This window comes from Callithrix jacchus, chromosome 17 (assembly GCF_049354715.1).
Source record: "Callithrix jacchus isolate 240 chromosome 17, calJac240_pri, whole genome shotgun sequence".
NCBI lineage: Eukaryota > Metazoa > Chordata > Mammalia > Primates > Cebidae > Callithrix > Callithrix jacchus.
In genome coordinates this window covers 76,797,446-76,823,810 of record NC_133518.1, presented here as the reverse complement: position 1 = coordinate 76,823,810, position 26,365 = coordinate 76,797,446, and the positions used below count along the sequence as shown (strand labels likewise).

The 26,365-nt window shown below is 41.9% G+C and overlaps 1 protein-coding gene across 1 annotated transcript in view; it reads left to right on the top strand.

Annotated features, from left to right (window-relative positions):
* The window catches only part of SCN11A (sodium voltage-gated channel alpha subunit 11), a 107,907-nt gene that overhangs the window by 1,823 nt on the left and 79,719 nt on the right, over positions 1–26,365 (top strand). The window contains exons 2-4 of the mRNA XM_035278128.3: positions 13,569–14,051; positions 17,219–17,337; positions 18,602–18,703. Of these exons, the coding sequence (XP_035134019.3) occupies positions 13,605–14,051; positions 17,219–17,337; positions 18,602–18,703 (668 nt within the window). The 5' untranslated portion in view covers positions 13,569–13,604. The remainder of the gene's footprint in view (positions 1–13,568; positions 14,052–17,218; positions 17,338–18,601; positions 18,704–26,365) is intronic.

The window sequence follows — 26,365 nt, the reverse complement described above, 5'->3', positions numbered from 1 at the left end:
GTGGGTAGTCATTTCCTCTTCTTGTTTTCTAAATTGTATTTAATGAATGACTCTATCAGCCAGGGCCCCAGCAGGAAACAGATGACATGTTCAAATTGAACATTCTGAGGATATTTTATTAAAGGGACTTTTTATGAAGGTATGGGCAATGTACCGTTAACAGAAGCAGGTGACCGTGCATTTCTCGGGTTGGTGAGAGTGAGGTGCCATTACACCCCACATCAGAAGAGGCGAGGGAAGGGAGGTGTGAGCCCTGTGGATGGGTCACCTTGCAGGTGCCGTGGCCCATGGCCACCATCAGGGGAGAGCTGGGGAGAAGTCCCTGCCCTCACTCTCCCAGCATTTTCTGAGTCACTTGCTGCATACCTCTTACCAGCCAAACCCAACCATAAGCCAGAGTGTGAGAGATCCCACGGGAGACTACGTGTGTATCAGCTTCGCCTCACTGAGCAGGGTGGGGAAGGGTGGAGAGTGAGCTGGAGGGCACAGTGAGGCTATGTGACTATTGTAACTACAGGGAAATTAATGAATAAGAGCCAGGAGCTCGTGTGCAGCCCCCAGTGCTTTCACACTGCGTTGCCCACTAGCTAGGCCACCTCCCTCTCTCCTCCCAGTGAAACGACTTCTGATTCCTCATCACCATGCCTCCTTCGGGGCTCCCACAGCACCCAGTGATTGCAGCTGGTGCAGCTGTACACATGCGTGGTTTCATCCTCCAACATTTCTTCACCTGGTCCCCACAGATTGGAATAAGCTGGAGTTTTACATCCCTTTGCATCCCCAGAGCCCAGTACATGGATGAATGAACCATGGGAGGTCAGGCCTCTATGCTCCTATAAAGCTTGCAGCTTTGGAAAGTGAGGCCTTAGTCCTCTCTCCTGGATGTTTGCTTTCTGCCTGTTCGGCGGGAGTAGGCCAGTCCTTGGAGGAGCAGTTGCAGAGTTCCCTGTGCCAGGCGGCCTGGGCCACCCTGCAAGACTGGCCCCTCGGCTCAGGCAGGTCTTGCAGGGACTCCTCACTGCTCTCTCAGGCTCTGTCATTCCCCATGTCAAGTTGTAACACACGTGTGGCCAGCCTCCCAGTTTACAACTCCTGCAAATTGAGATGATGCTTGTTTCCTTCATGGCCCAAGGGGATTTGGAGCCTGTCATTGTGCCTGATAACTTGTTTCTCTAGTTGGAATCAGAAGATGTTTTGATCCCCTGAAGGATTTCCACAGTCCTTTTGCAATCCTGTAAAAACAACACAAGCACGTAATTCAAATAGCTAAGAAGAACATGATGTTGAGAAGGATATAACATGAAAAGTAAAATGTCTCCACTTTTACCTCTATGCTCAGTCCCACTTAAAACGTTTTAAATTCTGGTCATGGCCTCTCTTTCTTTCTTTAAACTTTTTCAAGTTTTATCTTATTTTTCTTTCTTTGAACTACTATGCCCTGGGACTATTTTATTTTAAATTGACAAAACAATCATTGTACATATTTGTGTGTTGGGAGTCTAACTTTAAATTAGCTTATACTGCTATTTCTTGATTTATCAAGATTGAGTAGAAGTTTCTGAATTGTTCCTATGGGAGATGAGGAATTCAGCTTATTGACGGTAATCCTTCTGTGCTCCACATGATTCTTCCAGTTTTTGTTATCTGTATTTAAATTTTGGTTTTGTACTTATCTGTGTAATTTTAAGGAATAAACTTATTCTTTTTTTTTCTTTTGAGACGGAGTCTTGCTTTGGAGTACAATGGCAAGATCTCTGCTCACTGCAGCCTCCGCCTCCTGCGTTCAAGCAATTCTTCTGCCTCAACCTCCCAAGTAGTTTTAGGCACACATCACCACACCCAGCTAATTTTTTGTGTTTTTAGTGAAGATAGGGTTTTACCATGTTGGTCAGGTCTCAAACTCCTGACCTCATGATCTGCCCACCTCAGCCTCCCAAAGTGCTGGGATTACAGGTGTGAGCCACTGAGCCCGGCCAGAATAAACTTATTCTTATATGGCTTGACCAACCTTTCATAGAGTGTCTTGACTCTCCAAGTATTTAAGGTGAGAAAATTGGTGTCCTTAATCTTCCCTTCACTTTTTCTCGCCAAGTCCAGCTTGCAGTAAAATTTTATAACCTTTATAGCATTTGTATTCTATTATATACTTATAATTAATTCTGCTTTATCTTTAGGATTGTGAGAATTAAAAACTAATAACCTGAATTATCTAATGATTTTGTAGCTGCTTTCTTCAAAACCAAGAACTGTGCTATATTTGGACCCATAATAAAGGTAAAGAAATGGACGCTGGTATTACTGACTCTCTGCTGCACATTCTAAGTGTCAAGGTCAAATGAATTCTCTTATTTTTTCTATTATATTGAAGGATGGTCCTTACCAAGGTTCCTGTCAAAATGGCATGGTATCAGGGCTGAAATAATTTAATTGGCTTTACCTATAAACCATGACTTTTGAAGTACGTCTTCAAATTCAAATTTTGATGGAATTTCTCATTGTCTTTCTTTTAACATGTGGAAAAACCATTTTCTTAAACATACTCTTTGTTATATAAAATTTTCTTTATACTTTAAAGATTTTTCCCAGGATTCTCTGACTTTTCTATTTAGTTGGAGCAATTGCTGCTGCTTCTTCTTCTTTTTAAAATTAAATTTTCAGTTCTGGGATCCACGTGCAGAACGTGCAGGTCTGTTACATAGTTATACATCTGCCATGGCAGTTGAGCAATTGCGTCTGAAGCCTATTGATGTGTGGCTGACTATTGATTTTATGGCACTTTTGGGTTAAGGACACAGTGTCTTGGATTCCATGCATCCTGCTTTTCTGGATTCTCTTTTCATTGTCTGGAAGCATATACTCAAATAATTATTTTGTAAAGTCATTCAGTATCTGAAGATTTGATCTTCAAATTTGTTTGCAGGACTTGCAAAACAATTGCACTTAGCTAGTTTAATTCCTCGATCAATTTCCTAGCAATGCAATCTATTTTCTGTACAGAAAATGTTCAGAACTAAGTATTTCTGTACAAATTTCACCACAAGGATTTGAATCATTCCAAATTTTACCAATTATAGCGTGTGCCATCTTGATTTTCTATTAATTTATCAAGTTTATCTATTTTGCGGATCCAGCCTTGATTTTCACAGTCTAATTTTCCTGAGTTTAGTTTTAAAGAACATTTGATTCTTCCATTAATTGCTTTTTAGTTAATAAGGAAATTTTACTGCATACTGCATGTGGTTTCATTTTGTCAGACTTATTTGAGTTGATAATTTTTATTCAGTTTTCCTTTTCCTGGGTCAATTTTTGCAGTTTCCAATGCTACTTCTTTTTTTTGAGACAGAGTCTCATTCTGTGACCCAAGCTCAAGTTCAGTGGTGCGATTTCAGCCTCTGCAAACTCCACCTCCTGGGCTCAAGAGATTCTTGTGCTTCAGCCTCCTGAGTAGGTGGGATTACAAGCACACACCACCACACCCGGCTAATTTTTGCATTTTTAGTAGAGACAGCGTTTCACAACGTTGGCCAGGCTGGGCTCAAATTCCTCATCTCAAGCAATCTGCCTGCCTTGGCAGTGTTGAAGTTACGGTTGTTAGCCACTGTGCCTGGTCTCAATGTTCTTTTTTTTTGAGACAAAGTCTGGCTGGGTTGCCAAGGCTGGAGTGTAGTGACGCGATCTCAGCTCACTGCTACCTCCCCCTCCTGGATTCCAGTGATTCTCCCGCCTCAGCTTCCTGAGTAGCTGGGATTACAGGCGCACACCACCACCCACAGCCAATTTTTGTATTTTTAGTAGAGATGGGGTTTCACCATGTTGGTCAGGCTGGTCTCGAGCTCCTGACCTCAGGTAATCCACCCGCCTTGGCCTCCAAAGTGCTAGGATTACAGGCGTGAGCCACCGCGCCCAGCCAATGTTACTTTTAAGATGTGGTTCTTCAGGTTTTGTTTTTAATCATCTATAACAAATTTTAATGTGTGTAGTTTCAGGGGTTGTCAGTTTTGTTTTGTGTTATTTATTTTAAGCAAGTTTCTCTTTCTCACCCAGGCAAAATATCTCCCAGATCAAAATGGCAGGGTGAATGTGTCCAGCTTCTTCTTTAATTGACACATTAGAATGGCAGCACGACCCGCCACCAGGCTCCTTGCTGTAACCGAGCATAGGGTCCGGTTTTTGCCATCCGGGGTCTTTCCCAGTGCTTCCATTTTACAGGACTGACTAGCACCCATATGCTGTTCACTGCAAAAGACTTACGCTCTGAATTAAATTTCCTTCTTGAGCTCTAGAGTCAAATGCAGCGGAGTCTCATTACATGCTCACTTCATTCACACAAATTCAATCATACATGTTCATGAGGAGGGGGCCATTTAAATAGCGTGGGCAATTTTGTCATTCAGGTCTATCGGTACTGAGCTTGACGCTATGGGGTAGAATGTGATGAATCTACAGTCCTCCATTTGGTTTCAGCTGATACGTGGCTCTCACAGTGTTCTCATTGCTTGCCCTACATAGCATACTTGAAGACTCTTACGTTGCCTTTATCATGGCCCTGAAACACAATCCAACTACTTTGTTTGGGGCTAACCTGAAGAAAGAGTGTCTGGTTCTGGCAGTGGAAGAAAAGCCAGTTGTAGTAATGAGTTGGGATGCCTCTTTAGTATGGTGCCTTCCTGAGGAAGTTTCAAGAGAAATTTTTGCTACATTTCTTTGCTTTCATGCTGTTTTCAGAGCCTGACATGCATGAACTGTGATTCCCTGTATTCAGGTGCCCCTGGGTTCTCTCCACTGGCAGGTCCCCCAGGAAGCTTCAATGCAGTGTGCAAATGTATTCCCCGCAGGGCCTGCCTTTTCTTGCACTCTGTCTCAGTGAGTGGCCACACTGTCCTCCCAGATGCCCAAGCCAGGAATCTCCATGAGGACCATCCCTTCAGCCCCTCTCTTCCCATTAATCATGTGTCAAGGCTATTTATTGACTCTCAAATCCACCCGTGTCATTAGGTCATCCCCTGCAGTTTGAGTTCCTGCAACTGTTTCCCAGCCCACTTCTCTGATTGCAGCCTCGCCTTCATCCTCCTCCCTCAAGCTCTTTCAGTCCCCAACAGAGGGACTTTTTTTTTTTAACTTGTATATTATTTTTATTTATTTATTTTTTATTGCATTTTAGGTTTGGGGGTACATGTGCAGAACATGCAAGATAGTTGCATAGGTACACATGTGGCAGTGTGATTTGCTGTCTTCCTCCCCTTCACCCACATCTGGCATTTCTCCCCATGCTATCCCTGCCCAGCTCCCCCCGCCACTGTCCCTCCCCTATTCCCCCCAATAGACCCCAGTGTGTAGTGCTCCCCTCCCTGTGTCCATGTGTTCTCATTGTTCATCACCCACCTATCAGTGAGACTATGTGGTATTTCATTTTCTGTTCTTGTGTCAGTTTGCTGAGAATGATGTTCACCAGATTCATCCATGTCCCTACAAAGGACACGAACTCATCGTTTTTGATTGCTGCATAATATTCCATGGTGTTTATGTGCCACATTTTTCCAGTCCAGTCTATCATCGATGCGCATTTGGGTTGGTTCCAGGTCTTTGCTATTGTAAACAGTGCTGCAATGAACATTTGTGTGCATGTGTCCTTATAGTAGAATAATTTATAGTCCTTTGGATATATACCTAGTAATGGGATTGCTGGGTCAAATGGAATTTCTATTTCTAGGTCCTTGAGGAATCGCCACACTGTCTTCCACAATGGTTGAACTAATTTACACTCCCACCAGCAGTGTAAAAGTGTTCCTATTTCTCCACATCCTCTCCAGCATCTGTTGTCTCCAGATTTTTTAATGATCGCCATTCTAACTGGCATGAGATGGTGTCTCAAGGTAGTTTCGATTTGCATTTCTCTGATGACCAGTAATGATGAGCATTTTTTCATGTTTGTTGGCTTCATGTATGTCTTCTTTTGTAAAGTGTCTGTTCATATCCTTTGCCCATTTTTGAATGGGCTTGTTTGTTTTTTTCCTGTAAATCTGTTTGAGTTTTTGTAAATTCTGGATATCAGCCCTTTGTCAGATGGGTAAACTGCAAAAATTTTTTCCCATTCTGTTGGTTGCTGATTCACTCTAGTGACTGTTTCTTTTGCCGTGCAGAAGCTGTGGAGTTTGATTAGGTCCCATTTGTCTATTTTGGCTTTTGTTGCCAATGCTTTTGGTGTTTTGGTCATGAAGTCCTTGCCTACTCCTATGTCCTGAATGGTTTTGCCTGGATTTTCTTCTAGGGTTTTTATGGTGCCAGGTCTTATGTTTAAGTCTTTAATTCATCTGGAGTTAATTTTAGTGTAAGGTGTCAGGAAGGGGTCCAGTTTCTGCTTTCTGCATATAGCTAGCCAGTTTTCCCAACACCATTTATTAAACAGGGAATCCTTTCCCCATTGCTTGTTTATGTCAGGTTTATCAAAGATTGTATGGTTGTAGATATGTTGTGTTGCCTCCGATGCCTCGGTTCTGTTCCATTGGTCTGTATCTCTGTTTTGGTACCAGTACCATGCGGTTTTGATTACTGTAGCCTTGTAGTATAGTTTGAAGTTCGGTAGTGTGATGCCTCCCGCTATGTTCTTTTTGCTTTGAATTGACTTGGCTCTGCGGGCTCTCTTTTGGTTCCATATGAAGTTCAAGGTGGTTTTTTTCCAGTTCTGTGAAGAAAGTCAATGGTAGCTTGATGGGGATAGCGTTGAGTCTGTAAATTACTTTGGGCAGTATAGCCATTTTCACGATATTGGTTCTTCCTAACCATGAACATGGAATGTTTCTCCATCTGTTTGTGTCCTCTCCTATTTCCTTGAGAAGTGGTTTGTAGTTTTCCTTGAAGAGGTCCCTTACTTTCCTTGTGAGTTGTATTCCTAGGTATTTTATTCTTTTTATAGCAATTATGAATGGCAGTTCGTTCTTGATTTGGCTTTCTTTAAGTCTGTTATTGGTGTATAGGAATGCTTGTGATTTTTGCACATTGATTTTATATGCTGAGACTTTGCTGAAGTTGCTTGTCAGTTTCAGGAGTTTTGGGCTGAGATGATGGGGTCTTCTAGATATACTATCATGTCGTCTGCAAATAGAGACAAGTTGGCTTCCTCCTTTCCTATTGTATATCCTTTATTTATTTTTCTTGCCAGATTGCTCTGGCTAAAACTTCCAGTACTATATTGAATAGGACTGGTGAAAAGGGGAATCCTTGTCTAGTGCCAGATTTCAAAAGGAATGCTTCCAGTTTTTGCCCATTCAGTATGATATTGGCTGTTGGTTTGTCATAAATAGCTTTTATTATTTTGAGATACGTTCCATCGATACCGAGTTTATTGAGGGTTTTTAGCATAAAGGGCTGTTGAATTTTGTCAAAGGCCTTCTCTGCATCAATTGAGATAATCATGTGGTTTTTGTTTTTGGTTCTGTTTATGTGGTGAATTACGTTGATAGACTTGCATATGTTGAACCAGCCTTGCATCCCTGGAATGAAGCCTACTTGATTATGGTGGATAAGTTTTTTGATGTGCTGTTGCAATTGGCTTGCCAGTATTTTATTGAAGATTTTTGCATCTATGTTCATCATGGATATTGGCCTGAAGTTTTCTTTTCTTGTTGAGTCTCTGCCGGGTTTTGGCATCAGGATGATGTTGGTCTCATAAAATGAATTGGGAAGGATTCCCACTTCTTGGATTATTTGGAATAGTTTCAGAAGGAATGGTACCAGCTCCTCTTTGTGTGCCTGGTAGAATTCGGCTGTGAACCCATCTGGACCTGGGCTTTTTTTGTGTGGTAGGCTCTTAATTGCTGCCTCAACTTCAGACCTTGTTATTGGTCTATTCATAGTTCCAGCTTCCTCCTGGTTTAGCCTTGAGAGGACACAAGTGTCCAGGAATTTATCCATTTCTTCCAGGTTTACTAGTTTATGTGCATAGAGTTGTTTGTAATATTCTGTGATGATGGTTTGAATTTCTGTGGAATCTGTGGTGATTTCTCCTTTATCGTTTTTTATTGCATATATTTGGTTATTCTCTTTTTTCTTTTTTATCAATCTGGCTAGTGGTCCGTCTATTTTGTTGATCTTTTCAAAAAACCAGGTCTTGGATTTATTACTTTTTTGAAGGGTTTTTCGTGTCTCTATCTCCTTCAGTTCTGCTCTGATCTTAGTTATTTCTTGTCTTCTGCTAGGTTTTGAGTTTTTTTGATCTTGCTCCTTCAGCTCTTTCAATTTTAATGTCAATTTGGATCTCTCCACTCTTCTCATGTGGGTACTTATAGCTATATATTTTCCTCTGGAGACTGCTTTAAATGTTTCTCAGAGATTCTGGCATGTTGTGTCTTCGTTCTCGTTGGTTTTGAAGAACTTCTTGATTTATGCCTTCATTTCATTGTTTATCCAGTCAACATTCAAGAGCCAGTTCAGTTTCCATGAAGCTGTGCGGTTCTGAGTTCGTTTCTGAATTCTGAGTTCTAACTTGATTGCACTATGGTCTGAGAGAGTGTTTTTTATTATTTCAGTTGTTTTGCATTTGCTGAGGAGTGCTTCACTTCCAATTATGTGGTCAATTTTAGAGTAGGTTTGATGTGGTGCTGAGAAGAATGTATATTCTGTGGATTTGGGGTGGAGAGTTCTGTAAATGTCTATCAGGTTTGCTTGTTCCAGGTCTGAGTTCAAGTCATGGATATCCTTATTAATTTTCTGTCTGGTTGATCTGTCTAATATTGACAGTGGTGTGTTAAAGTCTCCCACTATTATTTTGTGGGAGTCTTAAGTCTCTTTGTAAGTCATTAAGAACTTGCCTTATATATCTGGGTGCTCCTGTATTGGGTCCATATATAGGATCATTAGCTCTTCTTGTTGTATCGATCCTTTTACCATTATGTAATGTCCTTCTTTGTCTCTTTTGATCTTTGTTGCTTTAAAGTCTATTTTATCAGAGATGAGAATTGCAACTCCTGCTCTTTTTTTGCTCTCTGTTTGCTTGGTAAATCTTCCTCCATCCCTTTATTTTGAGGCTTTGTGTATCCTTGCATGTGAGATGGGTTTCCTGGATACAGCACACTGATGGGTTTTGGCTTTTTATCCAATTTGCCAGTCTGTATCTTTTGATTGGTGCATTTAGCCCATTTACATTTAGGGTTAATATTGTTATGTGTGAATTTGATACTGCCATTTTGATGCTAGCTGACTGTTTTGCCCATTAGTTGATGCAGATTCTTCATTTTGTTGATGCTCTTTAGCATTTGGTATGTTTTTGGAATGTCTGGTACTGGTTGTTCCTTTCTATGTGCAGTGCCTCTTTCAGGAGCTCTTGTAAAGCAGGCCTGGTGGTGACAAAATCTCTGAGTACTTGCTTGTTTGCAAAGGATTTTATTTTTCCTTCACTTATGAAGCTCAGTGTGGCTGGATATGAAATTCTGGGTTGAAAGTTCTTTTCTTTAAGGATGTTGAATATTGGCCCCCCCTCCCCTTCTGTCTTGTAGGGTTTCTGCCCAGAGATCTGCTGTGAGTCTGATGGGCTTCCCTTTGTGTATGACCCGACCTTTCTCTCTGGCTGCCCTTAGTATTTTCTCCTTCATTTCAACCTTGTTGAATCTGATGATTATGTGCCTTGGGGTTGCTCTTCTTGCGGAATATCTTTGTGGTGTTCTCTGTATTTCCTGGACTTGAATATTGGCCTGCCTTGCTAGGTTGGGGCAATTTTCCTGGATAATATCCTGAAGAGTATTTTCCAGCTTGGATTCGTTCTCTTCGTCACCTTCAGGTACACCTATGAAACGTAGATTAGGTCTCTTCACATAGTCCCACATTTCTTGGAGACTTTGTTCATTCCTTTTTGTGCTTTTTTCTCTAATCTTGGCTTCTCATTTTATTTCATTGAGTTGATCTTCGACTTCTGATATCCTTTCTTCTGCTTGGTCAATTCGGCTGTTGAGACTTGTGCATGCTTCGCAAAGTTCTCATGTTGTGTTTTTCAGCTCCTTCAATTCACTCATATTCCTCTCTAAGTTGTCCATTCTTGTTATCATTTCCTCAAGTCTTTTTTCAAGGTTCTTAGTTTCTTCGCATTGAGTTAGAACGTGTTCTTTTAGCTCACAGAAGTTTCTCATTAACCACCTTCTGAAGTCATTTTATCACACTCATTCTCCATCCAGCTTTGTTCCCTTGCTGGTGAGGAGTTGTGGTCCCTTGTAGGAGGCGTGTTCTGATTTCGGGTGTTTTCCTCCTTTTTGCACTGGTTTCTTCCCATCTTTGTGGATTTATCCACCTGTCATCTGAGTAGTTGCTGATTTTTCAATTGGGTGTCTGAGTGGACGTCCAGATTGTTGATGATGAAGTATTTCTGTTACTTAGTTTTCCTTCTAACAGTCTGGCCCCTCTGCTATAGGACTACTGAGGTCCACTCCAGGCCCTGCTTGCCTGGGGTACACCTGTAGCAGCTGCAGAACCGTGAGGGTTGCTACCAGTTTCTTCTTCTGCTATCTTTGTCCCTGAATGATGCCCACCAAATGTCAGTCTGATCCCAGTCCTTTGTGAGGTGACTCTTTGGATATATGGGGGTCAGGGAGCTGCTTGAGGAGACTGTCTGTACTTTATAGGAGCCCAAGTGCTGAGCTGTGAGCTCCATTGTTCATTCAGGGCTGCTAGGCAGGTATGTTTAAGTCTGCTGCAGCAGAACTTATAAAGCCCCTTTTTTTTCTCAGGTGCTCTGTCCCGGGGAGTTAGGGCTTTATTTATGAGTATCCATTGCACTGTCCTGCCCAGCAAGGAGGCAGTATAATCACTGCTTGCCTGTAGTGGCTATGCTGAGCTGCCATGGGCTCTGCCCTGTTGCTGTGGGCTCCGCCCTGTTGCTGTGGGCTCCGCCCTGCTGCTGTGTGTCATTCCCTGTAGTCCTGTTTATACGGGTGTGGTTAGAGCTGCTGTGGTGATGATGGCCTGCCTCTGTAGTGGCAGACTCTCTCTGTTATGGTGGGTTGCCTTGGCAGCGGCGGGTTGCCTTGGCAATGGCAGGCTGCATCAGCAATGGCAGTGTACCTCGGTAGGGGTCAAGTGCCTCAGTAATGGTGAACGCCCCTCCCCCTCCGAGCTGCATTGTCCTGGGTTTAGCGGTGCTTGCCATGAAACTCTCAACCCCGAACATTTCCAATTGCTGTTTTGTTTGTTTTTGTGGGGGTGGGACCCGCCGAGCCTGATCACCTGGCTCCCTGCCTCAGAGCCCTTTTTTTTTTTTTTTAAGTTGAAGTTGACTCTCTCCCAGGTGTTCCAGTCACCTGCTGAAAGGGCGCCAGGATCTGTGTGATTTCCCGTGCAGTGACCCACTGTGCCGGCTGGAATCTCGTTGCTGCCCGGGAATCTCCTGGCCTGGTTTTCTGTTTAAGTCCTGTTTAATCAGATGAATGTGCTAATCTGCCTTCTGAAATCTCCAATTGCCGTTTTAACAGGGCAACCAAACCAGTGTACTTTATACGGAGTGCCGCTGTGCTGTGGCCCCAGCCCAAACAGCCACGCCGGCCAAACAGCCGGGCTGGCGGCCTGTGCGGCTCCTACCCCTGGGAATCTCCTGGACTGTGGGCAATAAAGATCCATCTGGAAATGTGGCATCCACTTACCGTCTGCGGATTCACTGAGAGCTGCAATCCTGAGTTGGTCCTACAGTGCCATCTTCCTAACTTGTATTTTAAGTTCAGGGGTACACATGCAGGTTTGTTACATAGGTGTACTTGTGTCATGGGGTTTTGTTGTACAGATTATTTCATCATCCAGGTATTAAGCCTAGTTCCCATTACTTATTTTTCCTGATCCTTTCCCTCCTCCACCCTCTGCTTTCCCATAGGCCACATAGGCCTCAATGTGTGTTGTTCCCCTCTTTGTGTGCATGCGCTCCTATCATTTAGCTCCCACTTATAAGTGAGCACATGTGACATTTGGTTTTCTGTTCCTGAGTTAGTTTGCTAAAGATAAGGATCTTCCAGCTCTATCCACATCCCTATAATTCCTAATAGTTAGAATGGCTTTTCTTTTCTTTTTTTTTTTTTTAAAAAAAGACAAATCTGATAGTGTTTCTTCTCTGTAATAACAATAATAATAAGAATAATAATAGTAGTAGTAATGATAGTAATGAAACCCCAAACCTTTAGCAATTCCCCGTTATCCTCAGGTAAGTCCATGGTCTTTACCAAGGATTGCAGGCATGCACACCTCTCCCTCTGCGGAGTAAAGCCCTATTGGCCATTCCACTCCATGAAATCTCCATTCCTGGCAAACAGGACCGGTTGCTGGACATCATGCTCTTTCTCAGCCAAGGGTTTCTTCTGTACACACTATTTGCTCTCCCTGCAACATCCTAATGGTCCCCTTTTTTCTTGTCCTAAGTCTTATATCTCCTTGAGGTATTCATTTAGACATTAAAGCTTTGGACAACAACCCCTGCTTCCCTGATGAGACATGTATCCCGTGAGGAGACGCCTATCCCATGATGGGACACCTATCCCGTGATGGGACACTTATCCTGTGATGAGACACATATCCCGTGATGAGACACCTGTCCCGTGATGGGACACCTGTCCTGTGATGGGACACTTATCCTGTGATGATACACGTATCCCGTGATGAGACACCTGTCCCGTGATAAGACACGTATCCCGTGATGAGACACCTGTCCTGTGATGAGACATGTATCCTATGATGAGATACCTGTCCCATGATGAGACACATATCCTGTGATGAGATATCTGTCCTGTGATGAGACATGTACCCTATAATTAGACAACTTATCCTACATGTAGATAGAGCCCCATTACTTCTCCCTGTAGTAGTAACATTTGTTCTATTTTAATTTCCTGTCTATGTCTTTTCTACTACTCCAGGACAGTGTAGCTGTTGGACCAGGGACTGTGTTTCTTCACCATGCCTAGCACCATGCCAAGAACAGACACAGCCACATAATTGTTGAATTAACGAACCAGGGATATGTTGGATTCCTTACTATAATTCCCTGGGGTGGGTATAAGAGTCAGCCCTAGACTAGCATCTAGTAAATAAGAAAGCAAGAGGATGCCTGGCATGGGGAATAGAGGCATTCAGCCTGAACACTACTGCTTGTTTTCAGTGTCCAGTTTAAACCCTGGAGCTGTAGAGAAAGTCCTCAAAGAGGCTATTATCCTATGATAGAGTAACCCTATTAACAAACTCTTTCTGCTTTCTTAGGGTTGGAATCCTAGGCGTGAGGGAGCTGGCACAGATCGCAGTTCATGCCAGTGTTTACGGCTCTTTTGTTCCCATCTCATCATGTTTTAAGAACTTTGCTGACCAGATGCAACGAAAGACCCTGCACTTATAGTTTTGCCTTTGCAACCCATACCTATGGTCCAGTCGATTCCCTCTTCTTCCTCTTCTTGTTTGGGCCATGGCGGCCGCTCCCCTGCTACTTACAGGTCTCACTTCAGCAGCTGAGCCAGCTCAGCCTTATTGTCTTGAGTGATGCCTGGGTTTCAGTTTTAGAAAGTGGGCTTCTTCTGCTCACTTGTTTCTGAACTTAATTTCCCACCTCTTGCCAGGTCCTCCAGGAATGATGCCCTGCTTTGGTTCCGTCTATGCCGAAAATTCCTGCTATACCCACAGTGGTGGTCGTCTCTTCTGATCTTCACAGCCTGTCAGCTCCCAAGCCCCCTGACCTCAGCTCAGCTCTTGTAGGTCCTTGTGACACCATCCTTTTATTCCTGCCTCCTGAGGACTCTCAGGATCTGTGGCTTGTCTCTGTCCTGAGGGTGAAGATGGATGACAGATGCTACCCAGTAATCTTCCCAGATGAGCGGAATTTCCGCCCCTTCACTTCTGACTCTCTGGCCGCAATTGAGAAGCGGATTGCCATCCAAAAGGAGAAAAAGAAGTCTAAGGACCAGACAGGAGAAGTGCCCCAGCCCCGGCCTCAGCTTGACCTGAAGGTCTCCAGGAAGCTGCCCAAGCTCTATGGTAACATTCCCCAAGATCTCATAGGAAAGCCCCTGGAAGACTTGGACCCGTTCTACAGAGATCACAAGGTACGTCGTAAGGAGGTGGGGTGTTGTAACCATGCCGTTGTAACTGCTGTTACCGGTTCTCCAAACACAAACTTGGGCCTTACAGCTGGCAGGCCGTGCCTCTGCACTGCTGTCATCCCCTGCATTGCCTTCATAGTCCTGAAAACCCTTTTCAGCCCTCATTTCTTCTCTGAAATGCATGTGTTAGGGGAGAAGATGAGGGTGGGGGACTGCAAAAGGGTAAACGGAAAACAGAGAAAACACAAATGAAGTCTGGAGAGAGGACTGGACTAGTAGTCCCAGAAGTCAGCTGCAGGCTGTTTCAAGTGATTGGCTTTATGACTCTGGGCAAGTCTCTTTACAAACCTTCCCTTTTAAAATCTGTAAAATAGAAGTGATGCCTGATGTTCCTACCTTAGAGTATGGATATGCTGGGAAAGCACTTTATGGCATCCTACATCCTACATTATGCTGATGTAAAGCATTAGTATCATGGTCCAGAAATGCTCATTATGTAACAAGATTTTACCTTAAAAACTCTTGGATAATAGGCTTTCTAGGCTATTAAATGAGGCCAGTAGGGCTCAGACCAACACTTGATACATAGTAGGAGCTCAATAAATGAAATCTAAGAGAAATGGTACCCAAGTGGGCACATGCAGATTGTATGTAAATTCAATGCAAATATGTGAAAGCCTTGCTATTTTATCTGCCTGGATGCAGTTCTGGCAGGGAAATTCTAATAAAGGCTTCTTGAAGGGGCTCCTGAGTGAGGAAATGTAAGCTTTGAGCTCCCAGAGGATGCTCTAGAGCCTGAGGCTGTGAGCACAGTTGTCTGCATACTGTCTGCTTTCAGGAATGGCTCAGAAGATCTTGCCATCATCATCCCGCTGTGTGATCCAGTAGAGATTGGAAATCCCACCTTGCCACACTGCGGTCAGAGCGGGAGGAGGCTGGGAGCTTAGGGAAAGCCCTAGAAAATATGGGGTGCTGAGAACATCTGCCTGGCATCCATAAGAAACTGACCTTTCAACACAAGTTTGCCTGATTTGCATGTCCTTCAGTTGGGACAGACTTAGGGTTGCCAGGCAAATGAGGACCACGTGTACAGAGGGAAGTAGGGTGTAAGTAGGAAGGACAAGCAAGGGGGAAAGAAGTGAAGAAGCAAAAACATTCCAATATTTCTCCTTTTTCTGATGCCCCAGGATTCCAGGGCCTTCTTGGAGGTACAGTTGTTGGAGGTGACTCGACTGTAGAGGATTCCTTCTGCCTCAGTGCTGGATAGGAGACCCATGAGTCAGGCAGCAGCTTGGTGTGCAGCTGTCAATTGTCAGAGAACAGAAATATTCCAGCCGGGGTGGTAATTCTAGGACCACCGCTTCTTAGTCTGGGTCTTCCATTTAAATCAGAAGACACATTTATTTAGAGCTCTGCACACCCCTGATCTCACATGACCAGTGCCCTCAGCTGTCATGTGAGGTATGTGTGATCATCATTAGCACTCTATCTTACAGATGAGGAACCCAGAGCCTAGCTGGAAAAGGGGCTTTAGCCAGGTCAGGCAGCCAGTGAGTGACAGAGCTAGGATGCAAACCCGAGGACGCTTTTTATCGTCACAGGCTGCTTCTCTTTAGAAGCCCCATTTTGAAGAGCAACAGGGAAAAGAAGTAAAGAAGTGTCGGCAGGCAGGAGGAGCTAGTACCCATCATTTTAATCATTAAAACCCTGGCAGGTAGGGGTAAATGCATCATTAGTTAAAATATTTAAAGCAGTAAGAAGAGGCATCAATAAAATATCAAAATCAAAGGGCACAGAAGGAGAGCCATATTGTACCACTTATTCATCTGGGGCGACTCACCTCAAAGAGAGGTTTGTTTCTGCCCTAAAATTGTCTGTCTATTCAAAGCAAAGGCACAGAATTTCCAAAGCAGGTCTTGGGCTCTTGCTCATATTTTTAAAAGAAAAACTCTAAGGCTCATTTCATTATTATGGGGGCAAAGAAAAATATCCTAGCACATATTTTCCCTGCAGCCAGATGACCATCAGACCAGTAAATCCCAGCAACTCATTAAAGGAAGGTTGATGGCTGGCAGTGGCTGAGGTTCTGGCACCTGCACCAAGGCAGCACTCACAGTACTGACTTTTGGCCTGGGTGCGGAGGTTTGTCTCTCCTGCCTGAGAACATGTGGTATTACGTGGCCAAGTAGTACTTTTTGCAAATCTGAAGGAGCTATGAGTTGAGGAGAAAGGAATGACTGTTAATTTATGAAGGCTTTTATAACTGACAGCCATAGGGACAGATAGGCGGACAGCTAGATTACAGCTGAATGGAAAGAGGGAGGTTTGGGGGTGGATGTTAGAAGCCTGTTAGTGCCAGGTTGTTGTCCAGGGTCAGTTTCACTCCCAATGCCCGGGGAGTCACGTGCGAAGAAAATGGGCAGAGGGTCAGTGTTCTTCAGTGGGACTCCATTGGGCACCTTGGGAGGCATAATGCACATTGGCAAGTGTGTCCTGTTCAGCATCCCCAGACCTTCCCAATAAAGGCCAGTAGAACCCATAATCATTACAACAGACAACCCCAAACACCCACACACATTTCCAAATGCCTTCTGTGGGGCAATGAGCACCATCCCTGCTGGTTAAGAACCATAGGCAGATTTGCCCCTATGTCCACAGAGGTAAAGAAAGAGCAAGTCCAGAAAATTTGGTGACTTTTTTTCTTGAAGATCATCAAGGTTAGAATTTACTGGTATTTCGCTCAGCACTTCTTAGACCCATGGCATAGCAAACATGGATCCTCTAGGTCACTTACTGTCATAAGATTCATTACAAAGTTTTCATTAGTAATCAAACTAATTTAAAGTAATCTGCTGAATCTAAATGTCCAAGGTCAATTTCTGTCTCTTAAGTTCTCTTCTAGTCCCTTTCCCCATTGATACGTACCATGGAGTATAATACTAAGGGTTTTGTTTTCCCCAGCTGTTCCTCTATGCTCCTAATATTGGTATTTTCAGGTCCCATGTTTTCCATCTCTGGTTCCTCTGGATTATCCCATTGGGTACATATTCCACAGCCCCACAGTTATGTTATAATTTTGTCTAAATGAATTAATGATAAATATTGTTTTGTCACTGCATTTAATTCCTGTTGTATATGTGTGTGTTTTCTTGTTTTGTTTTGTTCTGCAGACATTTATGGTGTTAAACAAAAAGAGAACAATCTACCGCTTCAGTGCCAAGCGTGCCTTGTTCATTTTTGGACCTTTCAATTCAATCAGAAGTTTAGCCATTAGAGTCTCAGTCCATTCATATCCTTTCGTTGCACCTTTTACTGAATCCAGATCATTTGAAAAGTGCATGTGCCCCAGATAGTTCATGTTATTGAATGAAAGCAAATAGTGAATTATTTCCACAGATACTGGCTGAGTGCCTACTGCTGTAGGCAGGAACTGTGCTGGATGTGAACAAGATGTCATCTCCTTCTCTGGGATCCTGTGGCCTCAGAAGGGGATGGATTGAAAGGCAGGCCATTTCTTTAGTGAGATTGGTAGTGTGAAAGTGGTAGCAGGGAAAGGCACTGCTGTGCTTCAGAGGCATCAAGGATGGCTTCTTAGAGGAAGGCGCATCTAAGCTGACACCTGAGGAGTTAAACTGGCAACCTGGGCACCATATTGAGTTGATAAATGTGTTGTGTTGGACTTATGCAGTATATAAAACTTTACAAAAGCACTTTCTAACACGAATACTCCAGATTTCCAGCTTTTCTTGAAAGATGGAAACTGGCAAGGCTAGGTTTACATTTCTGTTAATACCTGGCAAAAATCAGGGGAGTAAGAAATTGCTGCCTCTTTGGAGGGGGCATGTAAGCTCTGTCTCACCACCTCTGCACCCTCTTGTGGCTGAACATTTTACCCATTTATGGCCCTTGTCAGGCTCTTAAAACGTAGGGTTTGCAATGTCAGTCTTAAAGCGTAAAGGCAGGTAGGAATGATTAAGCATTTCTGATGTATGCAAGGGTTGGGGGAGACGTAGGAAGTTTTAGACAGGGGGATGAGAAAAAGATACGGGTTGATAGATATAGTTAAATATTGAGGAGAATGGCAATGAATAAGTATTTGGGTTTGGTTCTCTAGAAGCAGAGCCTGATATAGGGATTCTTGTTTAAGTGATTTAACAGAGGAATGCTTTCTGGAGAAGGAGAAAGGGAAGCAGAAGGGAAGAAAATGAAGCCAAGCAAGGATATAGTCTCAGTGGAGTTGGCTTCCTACTGATCCCATGAGGAACTCTGGAGCACAAATTGCACCACAGAATTGTCCCACTTTGAAGCGAGGGCTTAAGGCAGTCAGACGTGTGGAAGAGGGTGTGTAGCTCTCCAAGTGAGGAGGCTGCTATTCAGCAGGGTACAATTCCCCACAGGAAGGGACAGTCGTGAGTTGTTCTCAGCCAACACTCACAGTCAGAAGATAAATGCACCTGCAAAAACGGGGACCAGTAGGGGCACTCCCAGTCTTACCCAATAGCAAATGACTCGCGCCATCCTGCAATGTATCTGCCTTAATGGATGCTGGCCACGTTGTTCAGCATGTTCATTATCAGCACCGTTATCATCAACTGTGTGTTCATGGCCAGCGGGCTTGGTAAAACCAGCAACAGCAACGATACTGACATTGCCGAGTAAGTATTTTTCTTTCACTCACCTGTCCTAAGTTTTTAAACAAATATACCTAGGACAGTTAATGATTACGCTGGAGAGAAAGAAAAAGTCACTAATAATTCTAACACCAATAGTGGCAGGGTCAGTTTTATTTTTGTCCTTTTTTTGTTTACAATTTGTAATAAACAGCATACATACAATTTTATGTTCACCTTTTAAGTGGTTTTCTTTGTGTTTACATAAGTTTTATAGGAATCTATTTGGATGGCTATATACTATTTTATCAGGTGAATAAACCATAAGGAACTTAATCACTCTAGCATTTTAGTGGATTCTAACATTGTCATAAACATCTTTTTGCATAAAGATATATTTATGTATTTACTTATTCTTTTTATTTGTTTGTAAAAAATTTTTTATGCCAATTCACTTTATGCTAAGAATAAAGCTATTCTTTAAAAAAATTATTTTTATTTTTAAACATTTTTTGAGAACAGGGTTTCGCTGTTGTTGCCTACGCTGGAGTGCAATGGTGCTGTCTCAGCTCACTGCAACCTCCACCTCCCGGGTTCAAGCAATTCTCCTGCCTCAGCCTCCTGAGGTGTGTAATTGCTGGGTCCTGTGATAAGTATATATGTAACTTTTAAAGAAACTGCTAAACGCTTTCAAATTGATGGCATCATTTCACATTCCTACTAGCAATATATGAAAATTTCAAAGTCTGTATTAACCTTTTCTTTCAATATGCTTTGATTTTAATTTGCTCTTCTATTTCTAGCTTCTTAAGTTGGAAGCTTAAATAGTTGGTTTTAGGCACAGGTGGCTCCATGGTACTTCCTGGCATGCCAGGCCTGCCTGGGTCGTTAAAAAAATCGTTGGTTTTATATTTTTCTTCTTATACAGTTGTGTAAAGCTACACATTTCTGTCCAAGATGTCAATACTTTGGGTTTTATTACCTTTCAGTTTAAAATATTCCCTACAATTGCCCTACATTTTCACATGATTTCTTCTTTGTCCCATGTATTATTTAGAAGTGTTTGGTTTTTTAAATATTTCCAAATATTTTATGCTTTTCTAGTTGTTTTCTGGCTGTCTGATTATTATTTAATTTCAGATCAGTTATATTTAACGAATATACCCTGTAAAATTTCAATCTTTTGAAATAAACAGAAACATGTTTTATAGTCTGTCTTGGGAAATGTTTCACATGCACTTGGAAAGAACATGGATTCTGCCATTGTTTGGTGTGATCCTCCTTAAAAGTTCAGTTAAGTTAAGATGTTTGATAGTATCACTTAGATCTTTTATACCTTTATGGATTTTTACCTAGCACTTTTATGAATTACTGAAAGAGAGGCTTGAAATCTCTATGCTTGTGGATTTGTCTATTCTTTCTCTCTTTTTGTCAAACTTGGCTTGGTGTGTTTTGAAGCACTATTAACAGGTACATACACACTTAACGATGATTATTATCCTCCGAATATATTCGTTCTTTTATTATTATGGAATGTCTTCGTTGCCTCTAATAATGCTCATTTTGATATTTGTTTTGTCTAATATTAATATAGCTACTCCAGCTTTCTTTTTTCTTTCTTTTTGTTTTTTTGAGACGGAGTTTCACTCTTGTTACCCAGGCTGGAGTGCAATGGCGTGATCTCGGCTCATCGCAACCTCCGCCTCCTGGGTTCAGGCAATTCTCCTGCCTCAGCCTCCTGAAGAGCTGGGATTACAGGCACGTGCCACCATGCCCAGCTAATTTTTTGTATCTTTAGTAGAGACGGGGTTTCACCATGTTGACCAGGATGGTCTCGATCTCTTGACCTCATGATCCACCTGCCTTGGCCTCCCAAAGTGCTGGGATTACAGGCTTGAGCCACCGCACCCGGCCTACTCCAGCTTTCTTACACTCTTCATTTGCACAGTGTATCTTTTTCCATCCTTTTACTCCCAGCCCTTTGGTGTCTTTGTATTTGTAGCATATCGCTTGTAAACAACATATAGTCGGTTTTTGCTTTTTTTGCAGTCTATCAATTCAGCCTCTGCCTTTTGATGGACTAAAGTTCATTTACATTTAGTGTAGTTCTGTCATTGGATTTTGGTCTGCTGTTTTTCTATTTATCTCATCGGTTTTTTGTTGTTGTTCCTTTGCCACTCATTATTTCTCCATTACTGCTTCATTTTATGTTAATTGGGTATATTTAATATTTCGTTTTAATCCTCTACTGGCCTTTTAGCTTTACTTCTTTGCATTTTTTAGTGGTTTCTTCAGAGCTGAAACTATGCATTGTTCAACTGGCAAAACATACTTAGAGCTAATGTTAAAATGCTTCGGGTAAAACAGAAACCATGCCACAGTTTACTGTGTTTGTTTTTTGTCATATATTTATATTAATGTACACAATAAACCCAATAATACCGTTTATCATTTTTGATTTAAAAGGGCACATGCCTTGTAAAGACTTGTTTTTCTGTAGAACCAGGTTTTCCTTTGGTATTATTTCTCTTCAGCCTGAACAACTTTCTTTAATATTTCTTGTGGTTCAGTTCTGTCAGCAGCACATTCTCAGTTTGTACTGATCTGAAAATGTCTTGATTTCATACTCATTTTTGAGGTAGAGTTTCACTGTATATAGAATTAGTGCTTGGGAATTTATTCTTCTAGCACTTTAAGTATGTCATTTTTCATGTTTTCTGCCCTCCTGTTGCTTAGCTCTCTGTTGCTTGCTTTCAGGATTTTCTCCCTAAATTTCCAGCTGCTCTGCCAGCACTGAACGCCACCCTCTGCCACCTTAAATCTTCAGAACTATAGACATTTGCCAGTGTTGGGGTGGGAGTGGGGAAGTTGGAAAACACTTTCGGACCCAAACAGTTAAACATTTTTATAATTCTTAGCATCACAGTTATCTTCTTTTAAGAGGAACATCTGCCCCAGTTTCTGCCTCCTTTTGTTCACCTTCTGGGGCCTTCAGATAATTGTCCTTATATATGTTTTCCAGTTTAACACTCATTATCTGTGGGAGGATTTGCCCAACCACTTCAGGTCTTCATCACAATTGAAGCAGGCATCCACTGTCTTTTAATTTTGCTTATGATTTTTTTCTTTTCTCTGTGCCCATGGATTTTGATTTATAGTTAGAAACACTTTCTCTAGCCTTAAGTTATAAAAGGAGTCCCTCATATCTTCTTACAGTACTTTAATAGTTTCCTTTTTAAAAATTTAAATCCTTGAATAATTTGGAATTCATTCAAGGGTAGGGTGTCATAAATAGATCTGACTTTGTATTTCCATCCCAGATGTCTATCCATTTGTCCCAACACCATTTGTTAAATAGTCCATTTCTTATCCTTTGATGTGAAATGTTACTTAGGTATTTGGATCTATTTCTGGACTTTCTTTTCTCTTCCATTGGTCTGCATTTTTGTATGCCAGAACCACACTTTTTAATTATAAAAATTTTCTAATATTGTAATGTCTAGGAGTGCTAGAGATTCCTTTTGAGAATTTTTATGGCTCTTGTTGGTTTATTTTTTATGTAAATTTTATGATCAGTTTGGTTAGTTTTATTGACACGATGAAAGGATTTATAAATTAACCTGGAAGAAACTGACATCCGTATGAGGTTGGAACTCATGGAGAACATGACATATTTTTCATTTGTTGAAATCTTCTTTTGTGTTCCTCTAATTGCTTTAAAGTTTTCTTCATATAGATCTTCCGCAATTCTTGTTAAATTTGTTAGTGAATTTTATTGGTTTCTGTTGCCATTATAAATGTGGTCTTTTATTTCATTATACCTTGTAACTTCAGCATTTGTTTAGTCTCTTGATGATTTGTATGGCTTCCCATCTTTTCCATGTTTCGAAATGTTTTTAATAGCATGGAAATGAGTCATACTGAGAGAAAGAAAGAAAGATGTATCCAGTAAAGTGATTTATATCTGAAAATCTTTTGGGGAAGGATATAAGGAATTAGTGAAATGGGAAGGGATTCATTTATTAATAGCATTTTCATTTTTTTATTGCTAATCTTTAGTTTTAAAATTTCTCTGAATATATTGCTATATTCTTCTCATTTATCATTTTGTTAATATGTTTTCTCATTTCTGTGATTAGATTTGCCAGAGGCTTGCCACTTTCTGTTTTCTAAACTATGTCTTAAATTCTATTTTAAAAACTATTCTATAGTTTTTTCTAAAACTGTCTTAAATTCTGTTTGTCTTAAATTATATGTTTTTCTAAAACTATGTTTTAAATTCTTTTTATGTCTTAAATTCTATTTTTATTTTATTTTTTATTTTTTGAGACAGAATCTTGCTTGCTTGCCCAGGCTGGAGTGCACTGGAGCAATCTCCACTCACTGCAACCTCCACCTCCTGGATTCAGGTGATTCTTGTGTCTCAGCCTCCCAAGTAGCTGAGATTACAGGTGTGCACTGCCACACCTGGCTAATTTTTATACTTTTAGTAAAGATGGGGTTTTGCCGTGTTGCCCAGGTCTTGAACTCCTGGACTCAAGTGTTCCGTCTGCCTCAGCCTCCCAAAGTGCTGAGATTACAGGTGTGAGCCGCAACACCTGGCCTTAAATTCTATTTAAAAATATAATATTTTTCCTTCTACCTTCTTTAATTTTGTTCATTATACATTCAATAGGGCATAATGTTTTCTAAAATATGAATTTGAATGTTTAATTCATGCATTTTCCTTCTTGCTGTAAATAATACAAATATTTATATGAAAGACACTTAGGGATACAGCTTTGTCTCTGCCTTGTAGGTTTTAATATGTGACATTTCAAATTTTAATATTTTCTAAATGTCTTTTATATTATTTCCCTTCCTCCTTGGTTTAATTCCTTGCAGATTCTTCTTTAAGAATGCTTACAGTAATATTTGTGGTATCTGACTCGGCAAGTTGCCAGTATTGTACTACCTCTCCCACATTAGTTACCCTTGTAGCTGTATCTTTTCTTTCAGATCCTCTCGTAATTCAAAGAGACCCACTCAGGTTCAGGCAAATACAAGAAGCTTCTTGTGAATGGAATGGCTTATCTAATATTTTTTAAATGAGTGGAGCAATGACTTACCATTTCTAAGGCTTGAGGGCATCACTCCTGCTATAGGTAGACGGTGAAGGCTGGCTAGCCGCTGTTTATGCCTCTGGTGGGGAGTAGGACCAGGGACTCCCAGACCTTACAGGTACTTAATAGGGAATATAGCATCTTCAGGAAAAGGGCTATGTGAGCAAGGTTTGATGCTCCAGTGCAGGAAGGACTTGGAATCTGGGTGATGCTCACTTTCTTCATGCTTCTTTAGAACATATTTTTATTTTCAAACGTTTTCACAGATATTTAATGGAAATTTGGGAAGGCAGTCTCCAGTCACTTCCACCCTACTTTTTTCCTGGAAGTGTTCTCTAAGATCACATACATATCTATTCTCCTTTACTTAGTTCTCGTGGTTTCTGGGACACAGGTTAGAGGTAAGACTTTGAAAACTGCACTTTCTTTGACTACAGGGTCTGATTTGCTCCATTTGTCTGTAGAGAATTCTTCACGGTCCTAGGTGGCATCTTTGTAGGGACCATCCCTCTCTGTTGCTAGGTGGAACCTGAAATCTGGTTAAGGCTGGCCAGCGTGGGGGCTGTTTCTTGAGGAGGACACAGGTAGTCCTGGGAATAGATGCCATCTTGGCAGTGTCCCTGGGGAAAGTGATCTCCCCTTTGGAGATTTGGCTGTTGTATGAGGTGCTGAGTTACTTACTGCAACTTCCCTGGAAGCCTTTGTGATCAGGAGGGTAGGACCTATAGAGGAGGCAGATCAGGAGACTAAGTTGTCTCCACAGCAGTGGTTTGCCCTGCCTAGTCCTTGTGGTGAGATGCAAGGAGCCTTTTTTCTCTATTATGGGAAGCAGTGGCCCAATTGGAAGGCAATTTGCTCTAAGGCCATTTTCACTATTAAAATACCCATAAGGCAGGGAGGAAAACCCCTTTTTAGGCTCTAGGGAAGCAGAGAGGCAGGAGGTAAGGGTCGGGAAAGCTGCCGTTCTCTCCTGTCAGTTTTGGATAAACAGAGGATACATGAATTTGGGTGGGAGGAGGCTGTTAAAAATGTCTTCATACAAGGAGGCATGTAATTCCTGCTGGCAGGCATGGCTCTACTCCACACCAAGATGTCATTTTGGTCTGCCTGTCCCACATTGGTCAGGCTTCAGCTGGAAAAGAGAGAATGGTGGAGGGAAGAGGTGGGAGGCTAGAATGTCAGTCAGAAATAGCAGCCAGGGTTTGCTGTCTCATTTGCTTGAGACCTGTATGAAGACTTGAAAAATCCCATGAATGTACTATTGCAGATTCTTATCAAAGCGCCTACGGCTTTATACTTTAAAACTGTTATTAAAAGATGTTGCCCTTTTAAATTCTTCTAATGCCTCTTTATCTGAGGACATGTTTTAATTGCATTTTAGGTTTTGGGGTACATGTGCAGAACAGGCAAGATAGTTGCATAGGTACACACGTGGCAGTGTGTTTTGCTGCCTTCCTCCCCTTCACCCACATTTGGCATTTCTCCCCAGGCTATCCCTCCCCAGCTCTCCCCCCCCTCGCTGTCCCTCCCCTATTCCCCCCAAATAGACCCCAGTGTGTAGTACTCCCTTCCCTGTGTCCATGTGTTCTCATTGTTCATCACCCACCTATGAGTGAGAATATGCGGTATTTCATTCTCTGTTCTTGTGTCAGTTTGCTGAGAATGATGTTCTCCAGATTCATCCATGTCCCTACAAAGGACACGAACTCATCATTTTTGAATGCTGCATAATATTCCATGGTGTATATGTGCCACATTTTTCTAGTCCAGTCTATCGATGGGCATTTGGGTTGGTTCCAGGTCTTTGCGATTGTAAACATTTTTAACAGCCTCCTGCAACCCCACATTTATGCACATATATTTTAGGACAGACATTATTTAATCTGATATGCTCATTTGTCACACAAAAGGTGAGTAGCTCAGAAAAAAACCTGCAGCAAGGAGGAGCTCTTGCCTGTAGCAGCCTCAGGACCATTTCTGCTTTGGACTTGGCTGCTTCGAGTTTTTTCAAGTCCTCAAGGCCTTTGTTCTTTAGCTTTCAAGGCTACTAGGATGGATGGTTTACCAGAAAAGGTCCACTTCTTTTACTCTGAACTGACAGGCTGTTAAACTGAATTGCTTGTTTCTGTTCTGAGTGAATGTGTGTGTGTGTGTGTGTGTGTGTGTGTGTGTGTGCACGTGCGCACGCACACACCTGTGTTCATGCTTTCAGACCCAGTATTTTTGCAGCTTGGAATTTTAACAAAAGATATGAGATTTTTTTGAGGCAGAAGATAAAAAGGGAAATAAATTAGAGAATTGTCTTAGTCAATTTTATGGTGTGATAACAGAATACCACAGACTGAATAATTTGTCAAGAATACAGATGTATTTATTACAGTTCTGGAGGCTGGGAAGTCCAAGATCAAAGGGTCTGCATCTGGTGAGGGTCTTCTTGCTGCTTCATTCATCCCATGGCAGAAGGCAGAGGGCAGAAGGGCAAAAATGTGCACATGAGAGAGCAAGGGAAGAGGCCTGGACTCACCTTTTGTCAGGAACACACTCCTGACTCATTGGCATTAATACACAAAGGCAGTGCCTTCATGGCTTAATCACCTCCTAAGAG